Raw genomic sequence first — 18,706 nt, 5'->3', positions numbered from 1 at the left:
CCCAGCAAATTACAAGGAAATTTGTAAGTGCACAGTTGGGAAAATGTCACACCACAACCCACCATTTGCATACAGAAGCTTTCCCTGAGTAGTGTGGTCTCCAGACTGGCGGGGTAGCTGTGGTTTACTATACACACAGCAATGCTAGAACTGTTAAAACAGCAGGTAAAACAAATATTTTATGTCTATACTCTTGTAGTGCATTCTGCGCACACTACCTTGGACTGCCTAGCTGTGCCAGGCAAGACTTTACCACTGGAAAATATGTTTGAATAGACTCTTTAATTTAAAAATAATTCCAACAGCATTTGCATAGCAGAACGGCTTCAATGCTCCTCCCAAATCCTCAGACCTACAGGCAATTACAGAAACAGCACAGCTGGGTAATGGAAGAACGCTGGAATACATGCTGGCACCTCCTGGAAATAGCATAGGAATGGCCTAGGAAGTGCTCAGGTGACCCCCCTGCCATGTTAACTCCACACCACCTCCTCCTCAAGGAGTAACATGATATATTTATACAGTGGGGACAGGAAGGCGACTAGGCCTGCTATAGCTGAGATCTTGGTGTTAAAACAACCTGGGCTGGCTGCACGGAGGGCTGGCTGGGCACCCGCACCGCTAACCGGGCTGCAGTCCCCAGGCTCCCTCACGGCCTCCACACCCCTCAGGCGCCTCCGCCCCGTCCCTCCCTCATGGCTCCCAGCCCCTCATCCCTCAATTCCCGCTGCCCACCCAGCCCTTCATCCCCTCCAGCCCTGCTGCCCCTTGTCTCCACCACCCTCACCCCACTTGTCCCCCTCTACCCTGCAGCCCCCTCAGCCTTCACCCCCTAGAGCCCCTCATTCCCTCACCGATCTCTTTTCCTTCATTCCTCTCATTCCTTTTATCCCCTCGTATCCCTTTCGTTCTCGGCGTCCCGCCACTCCATAGTCCCTATCATCCCCCTTGCTCCTTCATTCCCTCATCGCTACCATTCCCCCATTCCCTCATCCCTCACATTCCCTCATTCCATTCCCTCACTCCTTTATCCCTTCATTCCTTTATCCCCCTCATTCCTTCATTCCCTCATCCCCCCATTCCCTCATCTCTCTCATTCTCTCATCCCTCACATTCTGTCATTCCTTCACTCCACTCCCTCACTTCTTTATCCCCCTCACTCCTTAATTCCCTCATCACCTCATTCCTTCATCCCTCTCATTCCCTCACTCCTTCCTTCCCTCCTCCCTCTCATTCCCCCATTTCCTCATCCCCCCATTTCCTCATGCCTTCATCCCATTCCCTCACTCCTTTATGCCCCTCAGTCCTTTATTCCTTCATTCCCTCATTCCTTCATTCCCTCGTCCCCCTCATCCCTTCACTCCCGCATTCCCGCCCCCACCGACCCGCACGCACGCGCACTCGGCCCCCGCCACCCCCCGGAGCGGCGGGGCCGCGCATGCGCGGCGGGGGCGGGGCCGGCGCTCGCCGGGAGCGGCGGGAGGAGGAGGAGAAGGAGGAAAAAGAGGAGGAAAAGGAAAAAGGAGGAGGAGCGCACGGTACGTGAGGGGCGGCGAGCGGGGCTGGTCCCTCCCGCTCTCCCCGGCCCTGTCCGCCCGGGGCCGGGAAGACCGTGGAAAGGAGGAAAAGGAAAAAAATCTGTGCGGGGCTCGCCTGGCCTCCAAGCAGCCGGCCTGGCCCGTGTCCGAGCGGGACGGGCCCGTGCGGGTGGCTCGGGGCTCCTTCACTGATGTGGAGAAGGGAGCGCGGCCAGGGATGCCATCAACGCGGCCCAACATGTGCAGGGGCTGCCAGAGCACGGGCCGGGCTCTGCTCGGCGCTGCCAGTGCCAGCAGCAGCAGCAGCGGCCATCGAAGAAAGGGCAGCGAGGGGCAGGGCAGCAGGAGGGAGAACTTGTGTGCATGGAGGGACAGCAGAGCCCTGGAACAGCTGCCCAGGGAGGGCCGGGAGTGTCCCTGTGTGGAGCCATCCCAGCCCCAGCTGGGCACCTTCCTGTGCCCCTGCCTGGCCAGGGCTGGGCTGGGAGCTCCAGAGGGACATTCCAGCCTCAGGGATGTGGGATTCGGTGATTCTTCACAGCTGGGATTTTCCAGAAGCACGCAGTTTCAACCCTGTGAGGGAGCTGTGTGCTCTGTACGTTTTTCAGTGAGGGCGGTTTGCATCCCTTCATCAGGGCTGGGGCACTTGGGGAATTGCAGAAGCACCTGCACAGAGCCTTGGGTTAACTGCTGCTGAGACTAATGTGTTTCAAGTGCTAATAAATAACTTTTGTCGTGGGCAGGCAGGATGATGATGTGGCTCAGGGTCAGATACTGAAAAATAATGAGCATTGTGTGACATGCTGTGTCACTTGTACTCCTTGTTAAGGAGAGGTGTGATCTGGTTGTAATAGTTACAGGTTGTTGTTGTGACAGCCGCTGACGGGACAAGGGGAATGGCTTTAAAATTGGAAAAAAATATGTTTGGAGTAAACAATGGGAAGAAATCCTCCCCAGGGAGGGTGGGCAGGCCCTGGCACAGGGTGCCCGGAGCAGCTGTGGCTGCCCCTGGATCCCTGGCAGTGCCCAAGGCCAGGCTGGACACTGGGGCTGGGAGCAGCTGGGACAGTGAAAGGTTGTCCCTGCCCATGGAACAAGATGATTTTATGGTTCTTTCCATCCAAACCATTCTGTGATTCAGTGGTTTGTGGTGCTGCCTGATGTCCACGAACACATTAAACCAACTCTGTTTGAGACACATCCTCATTGAAATGGGCAAGGAGGGGGGCGGGCAAGCAAAAATGACCAAAGAGAAAAATTCCATCTTCAAAACCCTGTGAGAAAACCCTTTGAGGGACAGGGAAGGTTTTGAAGCCACATTTTTGGGCTGCACTGCACTGCTAAGGAAATACATGTTAAAAAGTGCAGCTCTGGGCTGCCCAGTACAGGGAAGACACCACAATACTGGAACCAGTCCAGCAAAGAGCCCCAGAGATGATTAAGGGTGTTTGGTGAGGCAAGGCTGAGCGAGCTGGGAGGAATGAGCCTGGAGAAGAGAAGGGGTCAGTGGGATCTTCTGAATGCCCATAAATACGTGGTGGGAGGGAATAAAGAAGATGGAGCCAGACCTTCTTCAGTCGAGGCAACACAAGAGGCAACAAGCACAAACTGATAGGTAAATGCTTCGAGGTAAATAGAAGACAAAAATATTCCCTGCTGTGGTAATTGAGCAGTGAAAGAGGTTCCCCAGAGAGGCTGTGGCTTCTGCATCCTTGGAGATAACCAAAACCCAGATGGAAACAAACCTGAGCAACCTGCTGCAGTTGACACTGCTGAGACCAGGGGGAATGGACCAAAGGTCTCTTCCAGCCTCAGCTGTTCTGCTGATCCATGATTCCCTGATGGAATTGAAGAAAAGTCTTTGTCTTATTTAAAGCTATAGTGTTTTGTTTTTTGTTTTTTTTTTTTTTGTTTTTTTTTTTTTTTTTTTTGTTTTTTTTTTTGTTTTTTCCCTCCCTATGCCTTGTTATTTTGCTATTCAGCTGCTGTAAATTAGTGAAATTTCTTGGTGATCTGCCAGCACTGACCTTTGGTTTGCTCTGCAGGTATCCTGTGGCATGGCAGGTGAAGAAGACTTCTTTTTGGAGGAAAAGAGATTCAGGCAGTTCTGTGAAGAGTTTGTTAAGCATTCACAACAGATAGGAGATGGCTGGGAGTGGAGAACTAGCAAGGTAAAGCAATCAGAGTGTTGGCTTCTAGAGACTCTTGGTGGGCTTTTTGAGCCACCACAACCTGAAACATCCTTTAACTGCACGGGTGTGCTGAGGTGAGGGCTTGGGCCAGTGCAGGTATTGAACAGGGCTGTGGATCTCTGAATCCTGCCCCTTTTTCAGCTCTGGGCAGAACCAGACAATGAATGTGGTGTCACTGTGAAATTCAGTCCCTCCTACTCTGGGCAACTGTGTGTGGTTTTGTAGCCAAGGTTCACTTTAACCCTTCAGGCTGAAATAGCACGTGGTCTTTGTTCTAGATCCTTGGCTTAGTGCTTTCATTACAATACCTGTCAGTTGCATACAGCAACCAGAAATACCTGCCAGTATTAATGATCAATTCTCATTATTTGCTGCTTCTCCATAATTTTCAAACCTCTGCAATAATAACTACATATTGTTTCTAGGTCATTAATCAAAATTTTAAATAGCACAGGGCTAAGACTAATCCCAAAGGACCCCATTAGAATCACTTCTTTTATGATGATTTACCCATTTTTTAAGTTACACTTTGAGATCTGTGAATTAATAAATTTTCATCCTATGGCATGTGTAAGATCAGTGTGGAATTGTTTTAATTATTTTAAATTTCCACTTGTGGAATCCACAGATATCTTAGGAAATTCTGAGCATGCATTGTTCCAACTTGTATGTTTATCAACCAGACATGTCTTCTGAAATTACACTGACAAATTCTGTTTTCTTTAAGAAAAATGCTTTTGCTATACATATTTTTTCATTTACTGAGTTCTGTATGACTTTTGTTATTTTGCTCAGGCTAATGTCAAACTAATATGTGTATAGGTACACAAATTGTCCAGTATATGTATTATAGCGTATAAATATATATTGATACAGTATATAAAAATTTATTGTTACAGTATATGAAGATGCATTGATACCTGCTTGCTTTCTTCAACATGTAGGTTTTCATGTTCTATTATTTGTGTATTCTATCTTTCTGTTGTAGAAAATCTGCTACTCTAGGTTTTGTTTTGTTTTGTTTTTTTTTAGAGTTTAATGGCTTCCGTGTTTTCCCATGTTTTCAAGAATTTTTTTGGAGAAAAGTCATGCTTTTTCCAATGTGTGCCATCATTTTTACGTGTGTAGTTGTACATTAATATTTGTAACCCTTCCATCACAGACAATCAGAATTTCAGTAAGAGGGAGAAGAGGGAGGACCTTGGACTTAGATTTGTTCTATTGAGGAGTTTTTATAAGAGTGCAAATATTAGCCAAGTGTTACAATGCACCCTTTCTTACAGAAAACCATTTGAAACTTTAGATTTCAGTTCAAGGCTATATTTGTGAGGATTTATTCAACAAAGAAAGATGCTCTGAGCCTCTACTGGGAATTTAATACATGGGTCAAAGTCTGAACTTTCTGTGAAATAAGAAGCTTTGCTGGAAATAGCAGAATGAGATAGATTTTTGTTCTCATATAAAAAAAAATTCTAAGAGGGTTGTTTTCTTTTTTTCATGGGCCAAGTTGGTGACTCTGTGATTTCAGTGTGTGATAAAAACCTGGCCATGGAGACCATCCATTTACAGTGTGGAGTCTGAGAAGAAAGTTTTTCCTCAACAAGATGTCTCATTGTCTTTTTTGCCCTTTTTTTTTTTTTTTTTTTAAACCAGTATATGTGTTGTGGGAAGTTTGGGGCACTCTTAATTTTGCTGATGTAATGCACTTGGATCCCATTCCTCATTCCTGACTCACGTGAATAGACCCATTGATAGCAGTGAGACCACACAAGTGAGCCAGGCTGGTAGAGCTGTGTTCCCGTGTTTTCTGTGGAGATTAAATTTAGATGATGAAATACTCATTGTTCTCGTGGAGCTGGCTCTTGGTGCAAAAGCTCACATGGCCCAGGCAGAACCCTGTATTTATAGCTGTAAGTGAAATGTTCCAAATGATGTTATTTTTATAATGTGTTTTCTTGGTTTGGGTTTTTTTTTTCCACTGGAAGAAAGCTGTAAAAAAGCCAAGAGCACCTCTCCTGCAGGAGCTGGTGGAGCTGAGCTTGGGTGCTGCTGTTAAGGATGAATGGTTAAATCTTGCTGTGGAAGTCGAGATTTAGCTGAGGAAAACAAGGCCCTATTTGCTCTCTGCTTTGTGTTTGTTTCATATTTGGTGAGGTTAATCCAGGTAATCATACCAAAAGCTGCATTAGTTCCCTTTGGCTTTTGGTACAGCTGCAGGAGGAAGGGACTCCCTTAGCACATTTAGTGGGATCAGGGTTCTGGCTACAGTCGTAATTTATAGGGGTATAGAAGAGTGCAGAACACCACTGAGTGCAGCAGGAGGGATGCTGCCACAGAGACTGCTGGCTCCAGGTCTCCATCCATCCATGCATCCATCCATGCATCCATCCATCCATCCATCCATCCATCGATCCATCGATCCATCCATCCATCCATCCATCCATCCATCCATCCATGCATCCATCCATCCATGCATCCATGCATCCATCCAGTTTCCTCGTGGCACTCACAGAGTGCAGGGGCTGTGAAGTTTGGCTGCACTCTCCTGGGGGGAAGAAGCGGTTCAGGGAGGAGGAGGAGGAGGAGGCTCAGTGCAGCCCTGCTCTGGCACAGCTCACTGTGCCGTGGGGCATTTCCCCTCTGTGGGTGGCTGCAGCCCTTCCTCTGCTGCTCTTGGTGGGACAAACACCTGTGCAGGGATCTTTCCTCCTGCTGGCACTGGTGGGAAGCTCCATGAGGAGATGCTTGAGAGGGAGTTGAGAGTGAGAGGAGTGGATTTTCCATCACCAGTTTAGGCTTAGCTTTTCTTTCACCATTCTCTGCGCACTGGGTTCCTCCCTGCACCGGCTGCACTTGGCTCTGCAGCCAAGGCTTGTAGGAACTTTTGGTGGGTTTGTGCTCTTAATGAGATTTGTTGAGAAAATAAGGCATAAAGTAGAAGAAGTGAGCAATGTAATTGGCTATACTGTTGTTCATGCTTAAAAATCAATGGGAAAAGTACACGTAGAGTGCATTACCCTTTTTTTAATGTGTGAAACTTGATCAGAACAAAGTAAACAAGTAGCTCATAATAGGTTTTGGAGGTATGTTTAATCTACAGTGTCTTTGGAAAGAGAGAACTAGTGTGTCAGTATGAAACCTGTGGTGGTTTGAAGGTAAAAATAAATGGCATAAACTGTGTCAGCAATGACAAATTAACCAAAGAGTTAAATCATAGTTAAATTTGCAGTCTTGTCTAAAAATTTAGTGCTATGTTAATTAATTTTGTAGTGAGACTGTTTTGAATAGAATCCTTTTCCATCAGATGTTGTGCATATGCTGTTTGTCTAAAATAAAACGTAATGAAACAGCTAATAAACTCCCAATTTATTTGTTTCCTTTGAGGAGTAAATCCTCAACGTGCAACTACTGTTCTTTGTGTTCTGTACTTGCTTTCTTCCTTTCGGAGTGTACCTATTATTAAGTGTTTTCTCTCCTCTTGTTCCTAATTAGGAAAAATAAAATGTGCAGGTAGACAGGCCAGTAATGCAGGAAAACTCCTAAACCTTTCTTCTGCCACTCTGGGATTGTTCAAGGGCACTTAACAATTGTGGGCTGTGTGGCCTGGGAAGCAAAATGATAAAATGGGAACTGGGAGAAGGCACAGCTTCATCTGTTTTCTCTTACATTTCACCTCAGAGGTGATCAAGAGAGGAAACAAGTTGTGACTCTGCATCCGTAAGTTCTGAAGTGGTTTTGTTTTCTTTTGCTTTCAGAAAGTTAGAGGGGGAAACAGAGCAAAACCAAACCAGCCTCGCAAGAGTTGGGACGTTAATCCTGGCATGAATGCATTGAAATAGGTCAAAATCGTTAATAGCTCCCCATCTCTTCATCACCTTGGTGCACTGCCTTCCCGTTCCTTGGCACTTATCCTGATCCCCCGGGTGCAGTTGTCTTATTCCATTAATAGCTGTATTAAACTTTGTTTTTGCTGTTGAGGTCTTTGACTTCCTTCAACACCAAGAGCTGGTGTAAACCATCCGTGAGAAGGTGCTGAGGAGCACTGCAGTCATCAGTGCCTATAAAAAGACTTGGAGCCTGTGCCTAAATACCATGCTCTGTTTATTTTCTGGAACAGTGAAGGCATTTACCATTTTGGTTACAGAAAATGTCTTTTTTCTTTCTCTTTTTCTGAACGCAGGACCTTGGTGATGGTTATCTTAGTAAGACACATTTCCAAGTAAGAAACAGACACATCCCACCAGACCTCAAGGAGAAAAACAATGATAACGCTGAACAAATATTATTTGCACATGTAGAAGTAAGTACACATTTTTGAATTTATGTGTTTATAAAATAAGTAATAAAAATAAAAACCACTATGCTAGTAAGTCCTTCCAGCAAGACTTCAGATCTGAAGTTACCAGTGGCTTTTAATTAGTTGTCATACAGTTATAGAAAAACTAATTAATACACCTCATTGAGTATTGGTGATGAAAATTGGGAAGAAATGAAAAAGATTCCAGCATCCTTTGTGTAGGTGTTCTCCTCATAGGATAGTATTTCTTGGCATTTTTATTCAATAACATTAAAGAAACTTTTTTTTGTGTGTGTGTTTGGAAAAAGGTTAATCATCAACATTTATTTCTCTTAGAGGTAAATGTTAGTTAAACGAATAAAGGAAACTTTGAGGTTAATGCTCACTTGAAGTGATATTTATTGAATAAGACTCTTTTACTCAAGGGCTACTTTTCTGCTGTGGAACTGTAGAAAAGTAGCCATTGAGTATAAAAAGTAGCCTCAGACTTAAAGACTGAGCAATTTCTTGGAACTGGTGGGGGGCAATGAGGTGTTCCTGAAGGAGAATAAGTGTCTTTCTTCCAGAAAATGAAAACTCTGGTTGCACTGATCTGAATAATTATTTGCTTGCTTGAGTTTTCATTAGAGCTCCAGATTATTGACTAATCAGGATATAAATGACAGGGATTCCCTCCCTTGTTCTGTTGTTACCATAAAAAGAAAATAAATCTTGGATTATAATAGACTGAAAGCAATGTATTGTGTATGCTATAAGCTGTTGAATAGGTGGATGTGGTAAACTTTGCAGTTGCCTTTTTCTGCAGTTCCTTTCCTTTTTCCATCAGCACTCTGATTGCATTTTTTTCCCCACTGAGACTCTGGTACATTTAAGACTTTTCTGGTTTGAAATGAGTATTCTTTTGGCCTGGTTTCTGAAGGAAATGGCACTTAAAACAATTGTGCTATTAGACTGTGATACAGTCATTTCTACTGATTTTTGAGCTCACTCACAGATTTCAGCTGCATTTTAAAGAGGGATAGATATCCAAGTCATTTAACGAATAGCTGAGGCATTTTCCAAGCTTTTCTTTAAATTGTATTCTCGTATTTTGTAGAAAGAAGGTGGGTATCAGTGCTTCAGGGGTTGTTATTTAATTGTCATTAACAACAGTGTTTGTATACTTCAGTCCTGACTTGTAACAACAGATTACTGTTTATATTGAAAATTGCTTTTGATTATTGTGACCTTTTTTTTTTCCCCTTAAATAATGAAGCAAGTCTTCGTTATAGAGTGCATTGTAAAAGAACACCTGTAAAAAGCTATTGAGTCCTTTTCTCGTGTCAGTTACAGAAAATATCAAAAAGCAAAAGAGACTTCAGAGTCTCTAATACACTGACATGTTAAATACACTGAAAAATTATAATAAATAATACACTGAAATAAGATTCCAGGCCAAGTTTTGTGATTTATCAAGATGCTGAAGTGAGCAGTCCTAGAGATATTTGGAAAGATTTCTTTGTTTTGAGCCAGTAATATGCATGTTGGAAGGACCCTCTTGGAGAAGGAGCCTTTGTACCTGTCGTGTAGGAGCAGTAAAGATGAAGAGTGAAACAAGAGGAAGGTCTCAGAAAATTATGGAGGTTATAGGACCATAAGAAAAATAATTTACTTTCTTCTCCAAAATATTCAATGCCTAATAGATATGATGTAAAATTTACATTCTACATTGAACTGGAGGGTTACCAGACTGTTAAGGTTATTTAATCTATCAAATAGGAAAATGAAATTTGCTTTGGATATGTACAGTAAAGCTGTGTGTTTAACACTAAGAAATATGAAAATGGTGACTGTAGAGAGGTTACATTTTCTTAGGCACAGTAGTTCCTGTGTAAGATGCATGTTCTTTTTCACAGATATTGAGTGCTAGAGACCAATTCCACTCTTAATAACAATCTGTTATTTAAATAGGTGTTAGGTTTTGTTTTTTTTTTTTTTTTGTTTAATATATGTTGTACCCATAAATCACATGGTGTAATGGAATTACTGCAATCTGTTTGAGTAAGTTATTGAAATACATTCTGATGAAACGCAAAAGTTGTGATCTTGGTGGAGAATGGAAAGGTTTCTTCTGCCTCTATGCATTCAATATTTACTCTTTTTTTAAATTAAAAAATTTATTTTTATATATTTGGAGCTTTAAAAAGCTCTAAATAGGAAATAAAATTTATTTTGTAAAGAAAATCAGCCATTCACTGATAGTTGCATATTTCACAATTTTCAGTTCCAGAGTTACTGTTATGATTTCTCTATATTGTGTCTCTGTTATTTGTATCTTATTGGAATATTTCCATCTGACTAATCTGATCTCCTCCAAGGTGTGGTAGATACGATGCATGGGCATATAATAATATAATTAACCAGGAACAGTAAGAAAGGAAAAATAAGGAAATTAAGATCTGAGTAATCAACATTCATTGTTAGGAACAATCAGTGTTGACACAAATAAAAAAAGAATGTGCTGTGGAATATGCAAGGGCATAAGAGGCCAGAAGATTTTCCTCCCCTCATCCTGGAAATCCAGTTCAAAGGTTAGAAATAGAACATCTGTTTTGGCAGACAAGGTGAAATTTTGGAGCAAAATCAGAAGACAGGTTTTTGAAGTGAAGTTATGGGGAAGTTATTCATAGTGAGGATTTAACTCCTGTGTTAGGCATTGAACCCAAGACACATCAGGGAGGAGGTGATGTAGAATAAATCATAAATATATCCTGTTGTGATGGGATACATTTAGCTGTTAAAACTGCAGGGGGGCAAAATTATCATTGAAACCTAATGATATGATAAAGAAATTACACAAATAGCCTGAAGTAACTTCATTCAAATAGAAAATCAATTATCAGTTATCGCAGTTTCAAAAATGTGCAAATCTTATGGGATCTACTGGAAACCTGACCATTTTACTTGGAGTTTGTGTCACTTCATTGATTAGCATGGAGGGTTAATGTTTCCAGCCTTCCATCTCATTGATTGGTGTCTAAATATCAGGAGCCTTCCTGGTGAAGGAGTGATGAATAACTTTGTATTCTGGTCTTTTCCACAGAGTCTGTATTATGTGCTGGTTCCTTTTATACAAGTTGTGTTTTCATCTGAAAACCAAGAATAAAATTCTATGTGGGTTTCTTTCTGCTTATTTTAGATATCTGCAATATAGAGCTTGTCACTTAAATCTTTGTTTCAGCCTGAGGAGGTAAAAAAGCATTTTTGGGTATAAATCAGTTGACCTATTTTAGGTGTCTCCTCTAGGAGAGGATGAGTCTAAAAGTGAGTGTTTTTCCTCGGGGGTGATCAAGGTTAAGCTACATGGCTGTAGATGCCTGCATGTTGTCATGTGAGCCCCCTACAACAAAAGGTGGCTCTGGGCTCCTCACAGCACTGGGAATTTGTGCTGGTGACTTCACTGGAGCTGAGATTTCACTCTGATGGTGGAGCTCATACTTAGCTGAGGGTTGTGTTTTGTGAAGTAGCAACTTAAAGACAGTTTAAGGAAGTTTTTCTTTTTGTACTTGGCAGTGTCTCAGTTGTCAAGCTGTTTATCTTAATGAGGTGCCTGGGGATCCTGTGTTAGGCAGACCCTATTTTTCCATTTTTCCTTCCTCCTGGAAAAGGATTCACACTGCTCTTCTGGAATGCCATCCTCTGTTTTTTGTGGTTTTAGTTTAATCGAGATGTTTATTTCAACATTCTGATTGGTAAACAGAAACTACTAATGGCATTGTGACTGATAATAAACTTCAGGCCAAGTTGGTGAAGGATGCTCTTCAGACCAGTGAGATGAGATTCAGTCCCTTGGATATGAGCTGAAGAGTCATAAACCTTTTAGAGTCTCTTCCAAAAGAATAAAAATAGCCTGAGATGCAAAGCAGGGGACAGATAGGAACACATGGGCGCCATTTGAAAATTTTTAAGTTGCCATTTTGTTCTGGTTAAATTTTTATTGAATCAGTCGTTGCCTTTCTGAGCTGTTCTGACTTTATGCCAGCTGAGTGTCATCTGTACTTTTCCACAGACAGCATAAATCTTGTGTAACCACCATAAAGCGTTCTGGCTAATTCAACAACAATCTTCAGTATGTATTCTTTCTTGATCCAAATCAAATCTGTCCTCCCAGGACATCTGTCAGGGTCTTTATCAGTGAACATGGGACTGTGTCTTCTTTTCTAGCAAGGACAGAACAGTGACATGCATTATTGCATGAATTGTTGATAAGGTGAAAAATACTGTACAAGATTCAAAGTGAAGGTAGTTCTCCTGCCTCAAAGAGCTTATACTCTAAACGAGTAAAATGGGAAAATCTGGATTCACTTTATGCATTCCCTTTGTTTGTTATTCAAATAGCCCAAGGGAAGCAATAACTTGGAGTAATGATTCTCAGTGTGTGGTTTGTCTCAGCTCCTCTGGGTATTGCAGAAGTAGTGAGTCAGCATGGAACCATTCCTGGAGCTGGAGCCACCGCCACTTTATAAAGGAGTGGGCAGGTTGGGAGTGCTGAAGGTCTGTTCATACCTGATACTGCCTTTGGAAAACGAGCACTGAGCCCCAGCAAAAACTGATGAAGTTGTGCATTTGCTGCATTTTGGGCTCCACCTTCACTGGCAGCTGTTCTTGAGTGTTGGTGAGGTTCTGCCTGATGGGGGATGTGGAAATGAGTCTGACATCTTTCTTAAAAGTCCTGATTCCATGATTTGCTGTTCAGCTGTGCTTTTAAAATTGTAGAAAATAAAAACTACAATTTTTAGCAATTATTGATAATTTTTTCTCTAAACAAATCCAGTATTTTTACAATTAGGAACACGTCCTTTTTGTTTTTTCTGTGCAAAAATAAATAAGATTAACACAGTGTAAACATTTGCATAACCACAGTATTTGTTGGATGGTTAAGTGAAAACCCAGCAAACAGTGCTTAAGGAGAAAAATGTAAATACATTTAATAGAATCCAGCATTCACTGCAGGAAATAATGGAAGTACCTTAGTAAAGAGGAAGAAAATCAAGTATTGCAGACCCAAACCATCAGTTTGTAGTAAATGTGTCGGGCTCAAGAGCAATGAAGTTGCTCATGTACCAGCACTGTTTTCAAATGTCACAGAAATGAAACCCAAATGGAGACCTGTAAGAAATAAATCAAGAAACCACTTATGCAGAAGAGTTCTAAAGTGTGTTACAAAAACACAGTGAAGATCCTCATGATTTTGCTTAAAAATCTATTAATCTGAAAGTGGAATTAGCCTTTATTAAACCACAGGAAAATGTTCCAGTGTGGATTTTATTAACTGTTCTCTGTATGGAAAGGCTTGGCAAAATAAAGGCATTGTTTAGAAATATCAGGGCTTTGGTGGAGGCATTGCACCCCTTCCTCGAGCTGGAGAGCCTTCAGAAAAAGCAGAATTCCTCAGAGAGAAGCCACCTGAGTCCCAGTCCTGCTTTGGGGCTCCTTCTGTGCTGGGATGCCTGAGTCTTCATGGAGGAAGTTTAAATGCTCCTGTAAAGTTCTGGAGGCACGGGAGGTTTTTGTCTCCCACACACAGACCTTTGTGCATCATTTTCTGCATGTCACGTTGGAATCCTGGCAAATCTCGTTAGCAGTAGTTACATTTAGTTTCCAACAGCTTTGATGACATGCTGTTGGCTTGACTGTCGTTGAGGGTGGTGGGACCCTGATCTGAATTCTCTATCTTGCACATTCTCTGATTGCTGTTCTGTTTTACCCACTAATAACTTTCCACAAATCTTAGGAAATGTATCAAAAGCAAGTATATAAGCTAATTATGATGCTTTTTGGAGAGCTGAAGGAGGACTTTGTATGACCCCCAAAAGTGATTCATTTTCTGTTTAGATGTTAGCATGGAGTGATTTCAGCTTTTTATCTGCCATCTTGGTATTCAGAGCTGTCACTTAATATTAGAAAAAAATGCTACATCAGACACAGGAAAAGATGCTCTAATTAAGGTTTGGTAACTGAATGTGACAGTTGAGTTGGAGTCAGCCTGGTTGAAGGCATGATGTCATTCCAGCACAATGTCTTTCTTCTGCAGTAAATAAACCTTCATTTCCTGTGGAACATGCTCTGAGGCTGTGGGGAGTGAAGGGGATTTTCCCAGAATCTGAACTTTGAGAGAGTAGCTATGCCAGAGACAGAACTATTTATCAGCCCACCCTTTTGTCCTGGTGATCCTGTGTTTTAGATATCAAGAAGGGGTATTGTTGTTTTGTTTCCATTTAGTGCATTTTCTCATGATGTGTGGAAAGGTGTTTTGAAAAACCTTTACAGTGCTTTTAGATCAAAATCAGAGTAAGGTATTTACACTTTTTTAATTCTTCAAGTTAAAAGTTAATGAAATAGTTCTGGTTTGATTTAATGTCATAAATGTACATTTTGCTGGGGTTTCTTTGTACAGTAATTTATTATTATGAGGTTGTAAAAAATAGTTTTTAAAAATTGTGCCAGAGCAGACTTGAACTGTGGTTGTCTTCACACAGTAAATTAGGTTAATTTACCTTAGAACTGTGTGTAGTTTCATATACAGCAGTAGTATCAGAGATATGTAGGCCACACAGTCACTCACCTACGTGGACTGTGTGCCTCCCCTCTCAACTTGCTGGATTAATATGATTTTTTACAAATCTTGGTGATTCTTCCATCAAATGTTTTGATGCTTGGCATGCCTTGATAGCTGGGCAAAACATCAAGAGATCCCAGCTTCTGCAGTTTTATCAGTGGAAAGGCTTGTGAGAAATTAAAATCTGTTTTTCTGTTTCCAATTTAAAAAATATTACTGCTGTGGTCTTAATAGGAGAGACAGTTTTGAAAAAAAGACTTTTTTCCTTTCTTGTACTGTTCACCTCCTCTCTCTCCCTCCTTTTTTCTCTGCAAAAAATGTTCAAAATGCCATGAATGGAGGAGATACTGAACTGGTGGCCATACCAACAGTGCTTAAGTTGGCACATTTGGCCGCAGTTTGGCTTCCTTTTATTTAATCTATCGAGCTAATGCATGTTGTAACACAGTACCACTGTCACAGTTCCTAAGCAGTGCTGTGTGCCTGGGGATAACCGGAATGAAGGCTTTGGTGGGGATCTAAATTCCCCAACTTTTTTGCAGTTTTGATATCAAGACACTTTAGGATGCAGTGGAACATGATTCACATTGGTCATAGTTGCTCACAGTTTTTTAATCCCTGAAATACACACATTGCAGAAGGATTTTGCTCCAAGCACATGCATTGGGTTGTGATGTTTATTATCACAGAAAGATTAATGCTAACATTCTTGCATTCCTGAAAGGAAATCTCCAGTACGTTTGTAACAACCTGACCATGCCAGGTGTGGGTAAATTTTGTAGATAAATACGCATTTTCAAATACTTAACGACATTAATTCACAAAGGGGAGGCACGGCACTGTAGTGTTTTTCAATACTGTTTTACCACAATAGAAACAAAATCACAATCTGGTCAATTGTTAGCATTTTACTTTTAATGGTGAACCTCAAAACACTTCATGTTTCCAGTCATGCATATATGCCTGCTTTTGTTTCTCTTAAATTGTACTGGTTCAATGTTATGCTCTAATTTTCTGGGGATGATGATGCTCATCTGTATTGGAACAATGTTTTTATTTTGGCCAAGTGCCTGTGTTTTTAGCAGTGTCATATGATTATCTTTCAGTGGGTTTGGATTGCTTGCCTGCAGCACCCAGGTCGTGTTGGCTCAGAGTGAACATTGCAGATTTAGGGCCTCAGAGTGGCTTCCTGAGAACCAGGCTAAATGGCCAAACTTCCATATGTTGCTGCTTTGTGGAAAATTCATGGTTTTGTCCTTTTAGCTGTGAGGTCCAACTGTGAGTTTTGTTTCCTTCCCAACACCATCTCACTCTCATTGTCTCTCAACTCTCGAGATACATGAAAAAATGCTTTTCTCCCCTTTGTTACAAAGAATGGTTGCAGTTTTCTGCTCTTGAAAAAGATGCAGTCTCATATTTTCTTTTCCCCCCTGCATGATAAGATTTCTTTACTATACATCTTTTGGTTAGCCTTATTAATTAAGAAGCAGCCACTGCAGGTTTGTGTTAATACTGTAAATAAAGCAATTCAGCTTTTTTCTTGAGGTCAGAATGTGGTGTTTCTTGAGAACATTATGGACTTACATTGTGTAATCAGTGTGTGATTTTGAGGTCGGGTCCTTTCTAGATATAACTAAAGAGCATTGACATTCACTGAAACTTAGGAACTTGTGCAGGAAAATGTGTTCTAGAGTTACAAATTATTTTTCATGAATCATAAAAATATCTTTATTTTTCCCCATATAGACCAACACACAGAGAGAAGACGCTTCTTTTTTACCTTGTAGGAGTCAAGACTTAATATATATACTTTAAAAACATGTCTATATATAAAGTGTGTAAATAACATAAGACTTTTTTCGTACTGCACTGGTACTCAACATAATGCTGCCAATGCAGAGTGCTAAAATTTGGTACTAACATGATTATGAATGCCCCAATTCCAAAATTTCTGTTCTAGTATATGGCAGAAATTAATTTGGTTCTGTCAACTTCCATGATACAGGTGTTTTCCTAAATGAGCAAGACAATAGATCTTTAATACAGAGCAGGTTTTTGGTTTTTTTTTCACTTGAGTTAGGTTTGTTAGTGTTGTGTAATCTTTCTGCCCTGGTTTGCCAGGGACTAATTCAGGCAGCACTTGGACATGGTTGCTGACTTCTTAAATGAGACATTCACTTCTCCTGAGTGCAAGATACTGAGAGCACATCCTGAGCACAGGGGACATTAATGCTTGGCAGTGGAAAATACTCTTCTTGACCTGAATGGATGTAACTGGGAGTATTTTGCTTAATGGGTGGCTTTCTCACGATGATCTGTGGTGGTAGCAATGAAAATGAGTTATTTGTGTTGACTCAAACATCTCTTACCACCATTTTTCTCTGAGTTCTGAGGAAGATATAATGTCGTACACTAAATAAGATTTAAGTTTGCTGTTTGAAGAGGAAAACAATAAAGTGTAAGAACTCACTGAGATCATGAGATAGACATTTTTCTGGGATTAGTGATCAGTGAAGTTGTGGAAAGGCAGACGTGTCTGGTATGGGAGAGAGGAAGCTGAGAGACAAAAGACTTGTGCTGTAGGTCGTACTTTATAACATAAGCTTTGTGTCCATCTAGCGATTTTTGTAATATGATCATTAGTGTTTCCATCTGTATTTTGTGTTTTTCCCTATTTGATAGCTTGCCAATAAAATTTCTTTCCCAGACAGCTGAACCTAGCTTGCAGACTGACAGGGCACAGAAAAACCCCCCACCTTCAAAGGAAAGCACATTAAAAAGCTCAGAAATCACCCGAAAGCGTTAACGGCTCTGTTGGCTGTTACGCGATGGGATGCAGGAATTGCAATAATGTTCTCTTCCATCTGGTGCCTGCAAACTTGCTGTTTTCGGAGGCATTCACTGCTGTAGCAAACTGTTCACTTATTCATTCTTGTGTAGTTGCCCGTTATTCTTTGGAAAGGACTTGGGTTGAAAGCGGCTCGGTTCTTTGTTGCAGAAGTGCTCAGTGTCAAACATATTACAAGGAGATGTCAGTCCAAATGCAAATACCATCAACTCTCAAAGCCTCTCCGCATGTTGTGTATATTTGGAATGTGCTGTGAAGGTGTAGTCCCAGGAGCGAGGATCTTGACTGACAATACTCAAAGGAAAATCATGCAATATCTGTGCCAAAACGTCTATCTCAGGCTGAAATTTCAATTTCCGCTTTAAATTTCCTGGCTTGTGTTAGCTAACATTACAGCCTTGGTTCTCCTTATTTTCCTGGGATCTTGGGGGTTATTTTCTTTGTTGCATCTGGACTGGTTAATTTTCAGGAAGGTGAGGTAGCAACTGAGTGGAAGGTGTCACTCTGAGAGGGAGGAATGGTGTGAGGAACTAAAGCAAGTGAAAACACGTTTCTTATTGCCAGACCGTGAGATAAAGGAATTCATGTATAATTTCTGAGCACAAACCACTCAGAAATGTCCAACTCTTGGTCATCCCTGTACATCTAAAGCCACTGTGTTCATACAACAGTAGTCTTTGGTGATGTGTTAGTAGCAAGAAGGGTTATCCATCACCTGTCATACCTTATCCTGTCCCAGATTAAATTAGTCTCTTCAGTCCTGCAGTGTTGACCAGGTAGATTAATTTATTAATAGTTTTCCTGGAAGTATTACAGGAATTCCCAGCATTCTGCCTATTTCAGTCAAATATTATGTAATGATATACATTTATGTAGATCTTGATGTTGATTTCAGAAATTGTGAGCAGTATTGGGGTATGTTGAGATGACCTTGGAAACATGAATTGCACTATATGTAAATTTTCAGGTGCTGTGTGATGTGCCTTTGTCTTTTTCAGCTTTTTTTTTAATTTCTGGAAGGGCTTGGTGCTGCCTGTATTGTGTGTGGGGTCTGGCACTGCTGTATTTCCACGTGCTGCAGGTGCAGTTCTCAAACACCAGCCACCAGGTCTGCTCTTGAGGGCCTCAGGGCTTTTAGGATGAAAGCTTAGCTCTCATAGGCAGGTATGTGGGAGCCAGTGGTTGTGCCTGGATTTGACTCAATTCCTTTGGAAATGCTCTGGGGATTAAGAT

General features: G+C 41.4%; 1 protein-coding gene across 1 annotated transcript in view; it reads left to right on the top strand.

Annotated features, from left to right (window-relative positions):
* The first annotated feature begins 1,485 nt into the window (after positions 1 to 1,485).
* Positions 1,486 to 18,706, top strand: part of ATG10 (autophagy related 10) — a 59,753-nt gene continuing 42,532 nt past the window's right edge. Inside the window, exons 1-3 of the mRNA XM_058044164.1 lie at positions 1,486 to 1,538; positions 3,584 to 3,709; positions 7,911 to 8,030. Coding sequence (XP_057900147.1) covers positions 3,596 to 3,709; positions 7,911 to 8,030 — 234 coding nt within the window. The 5' untranslated portion in view covers positions 1,486 to 1,538; positions 3,584 to 3,595. The remainder of the gene's footprint in view (positions 1,539 to 3,583; positions 3,710 to 7,910; positions 8,031 to 18,706) is intronic.

Source organism: Melospiza georgiana, chromosome Z (genome assembly GCF_028018845.1).
Source record: "Melospiza georgiana isolate bMelGeo1 chromosome Z, bMelGeo1.pri, whole genome shotgun sequence".
In the NCBI taxonomy this organism is placed as follows: Eukaryota; Metazoa; Chordata; class Aves; order Passeriformes; family Passerellidae; genus Melospiza; species Melospiza georgiana.
The sequence above is the reverse complement of the archived record's forward strand: the minus strand, read 5'-3'. Positions and strand labels throughout refer to the sequence as shown.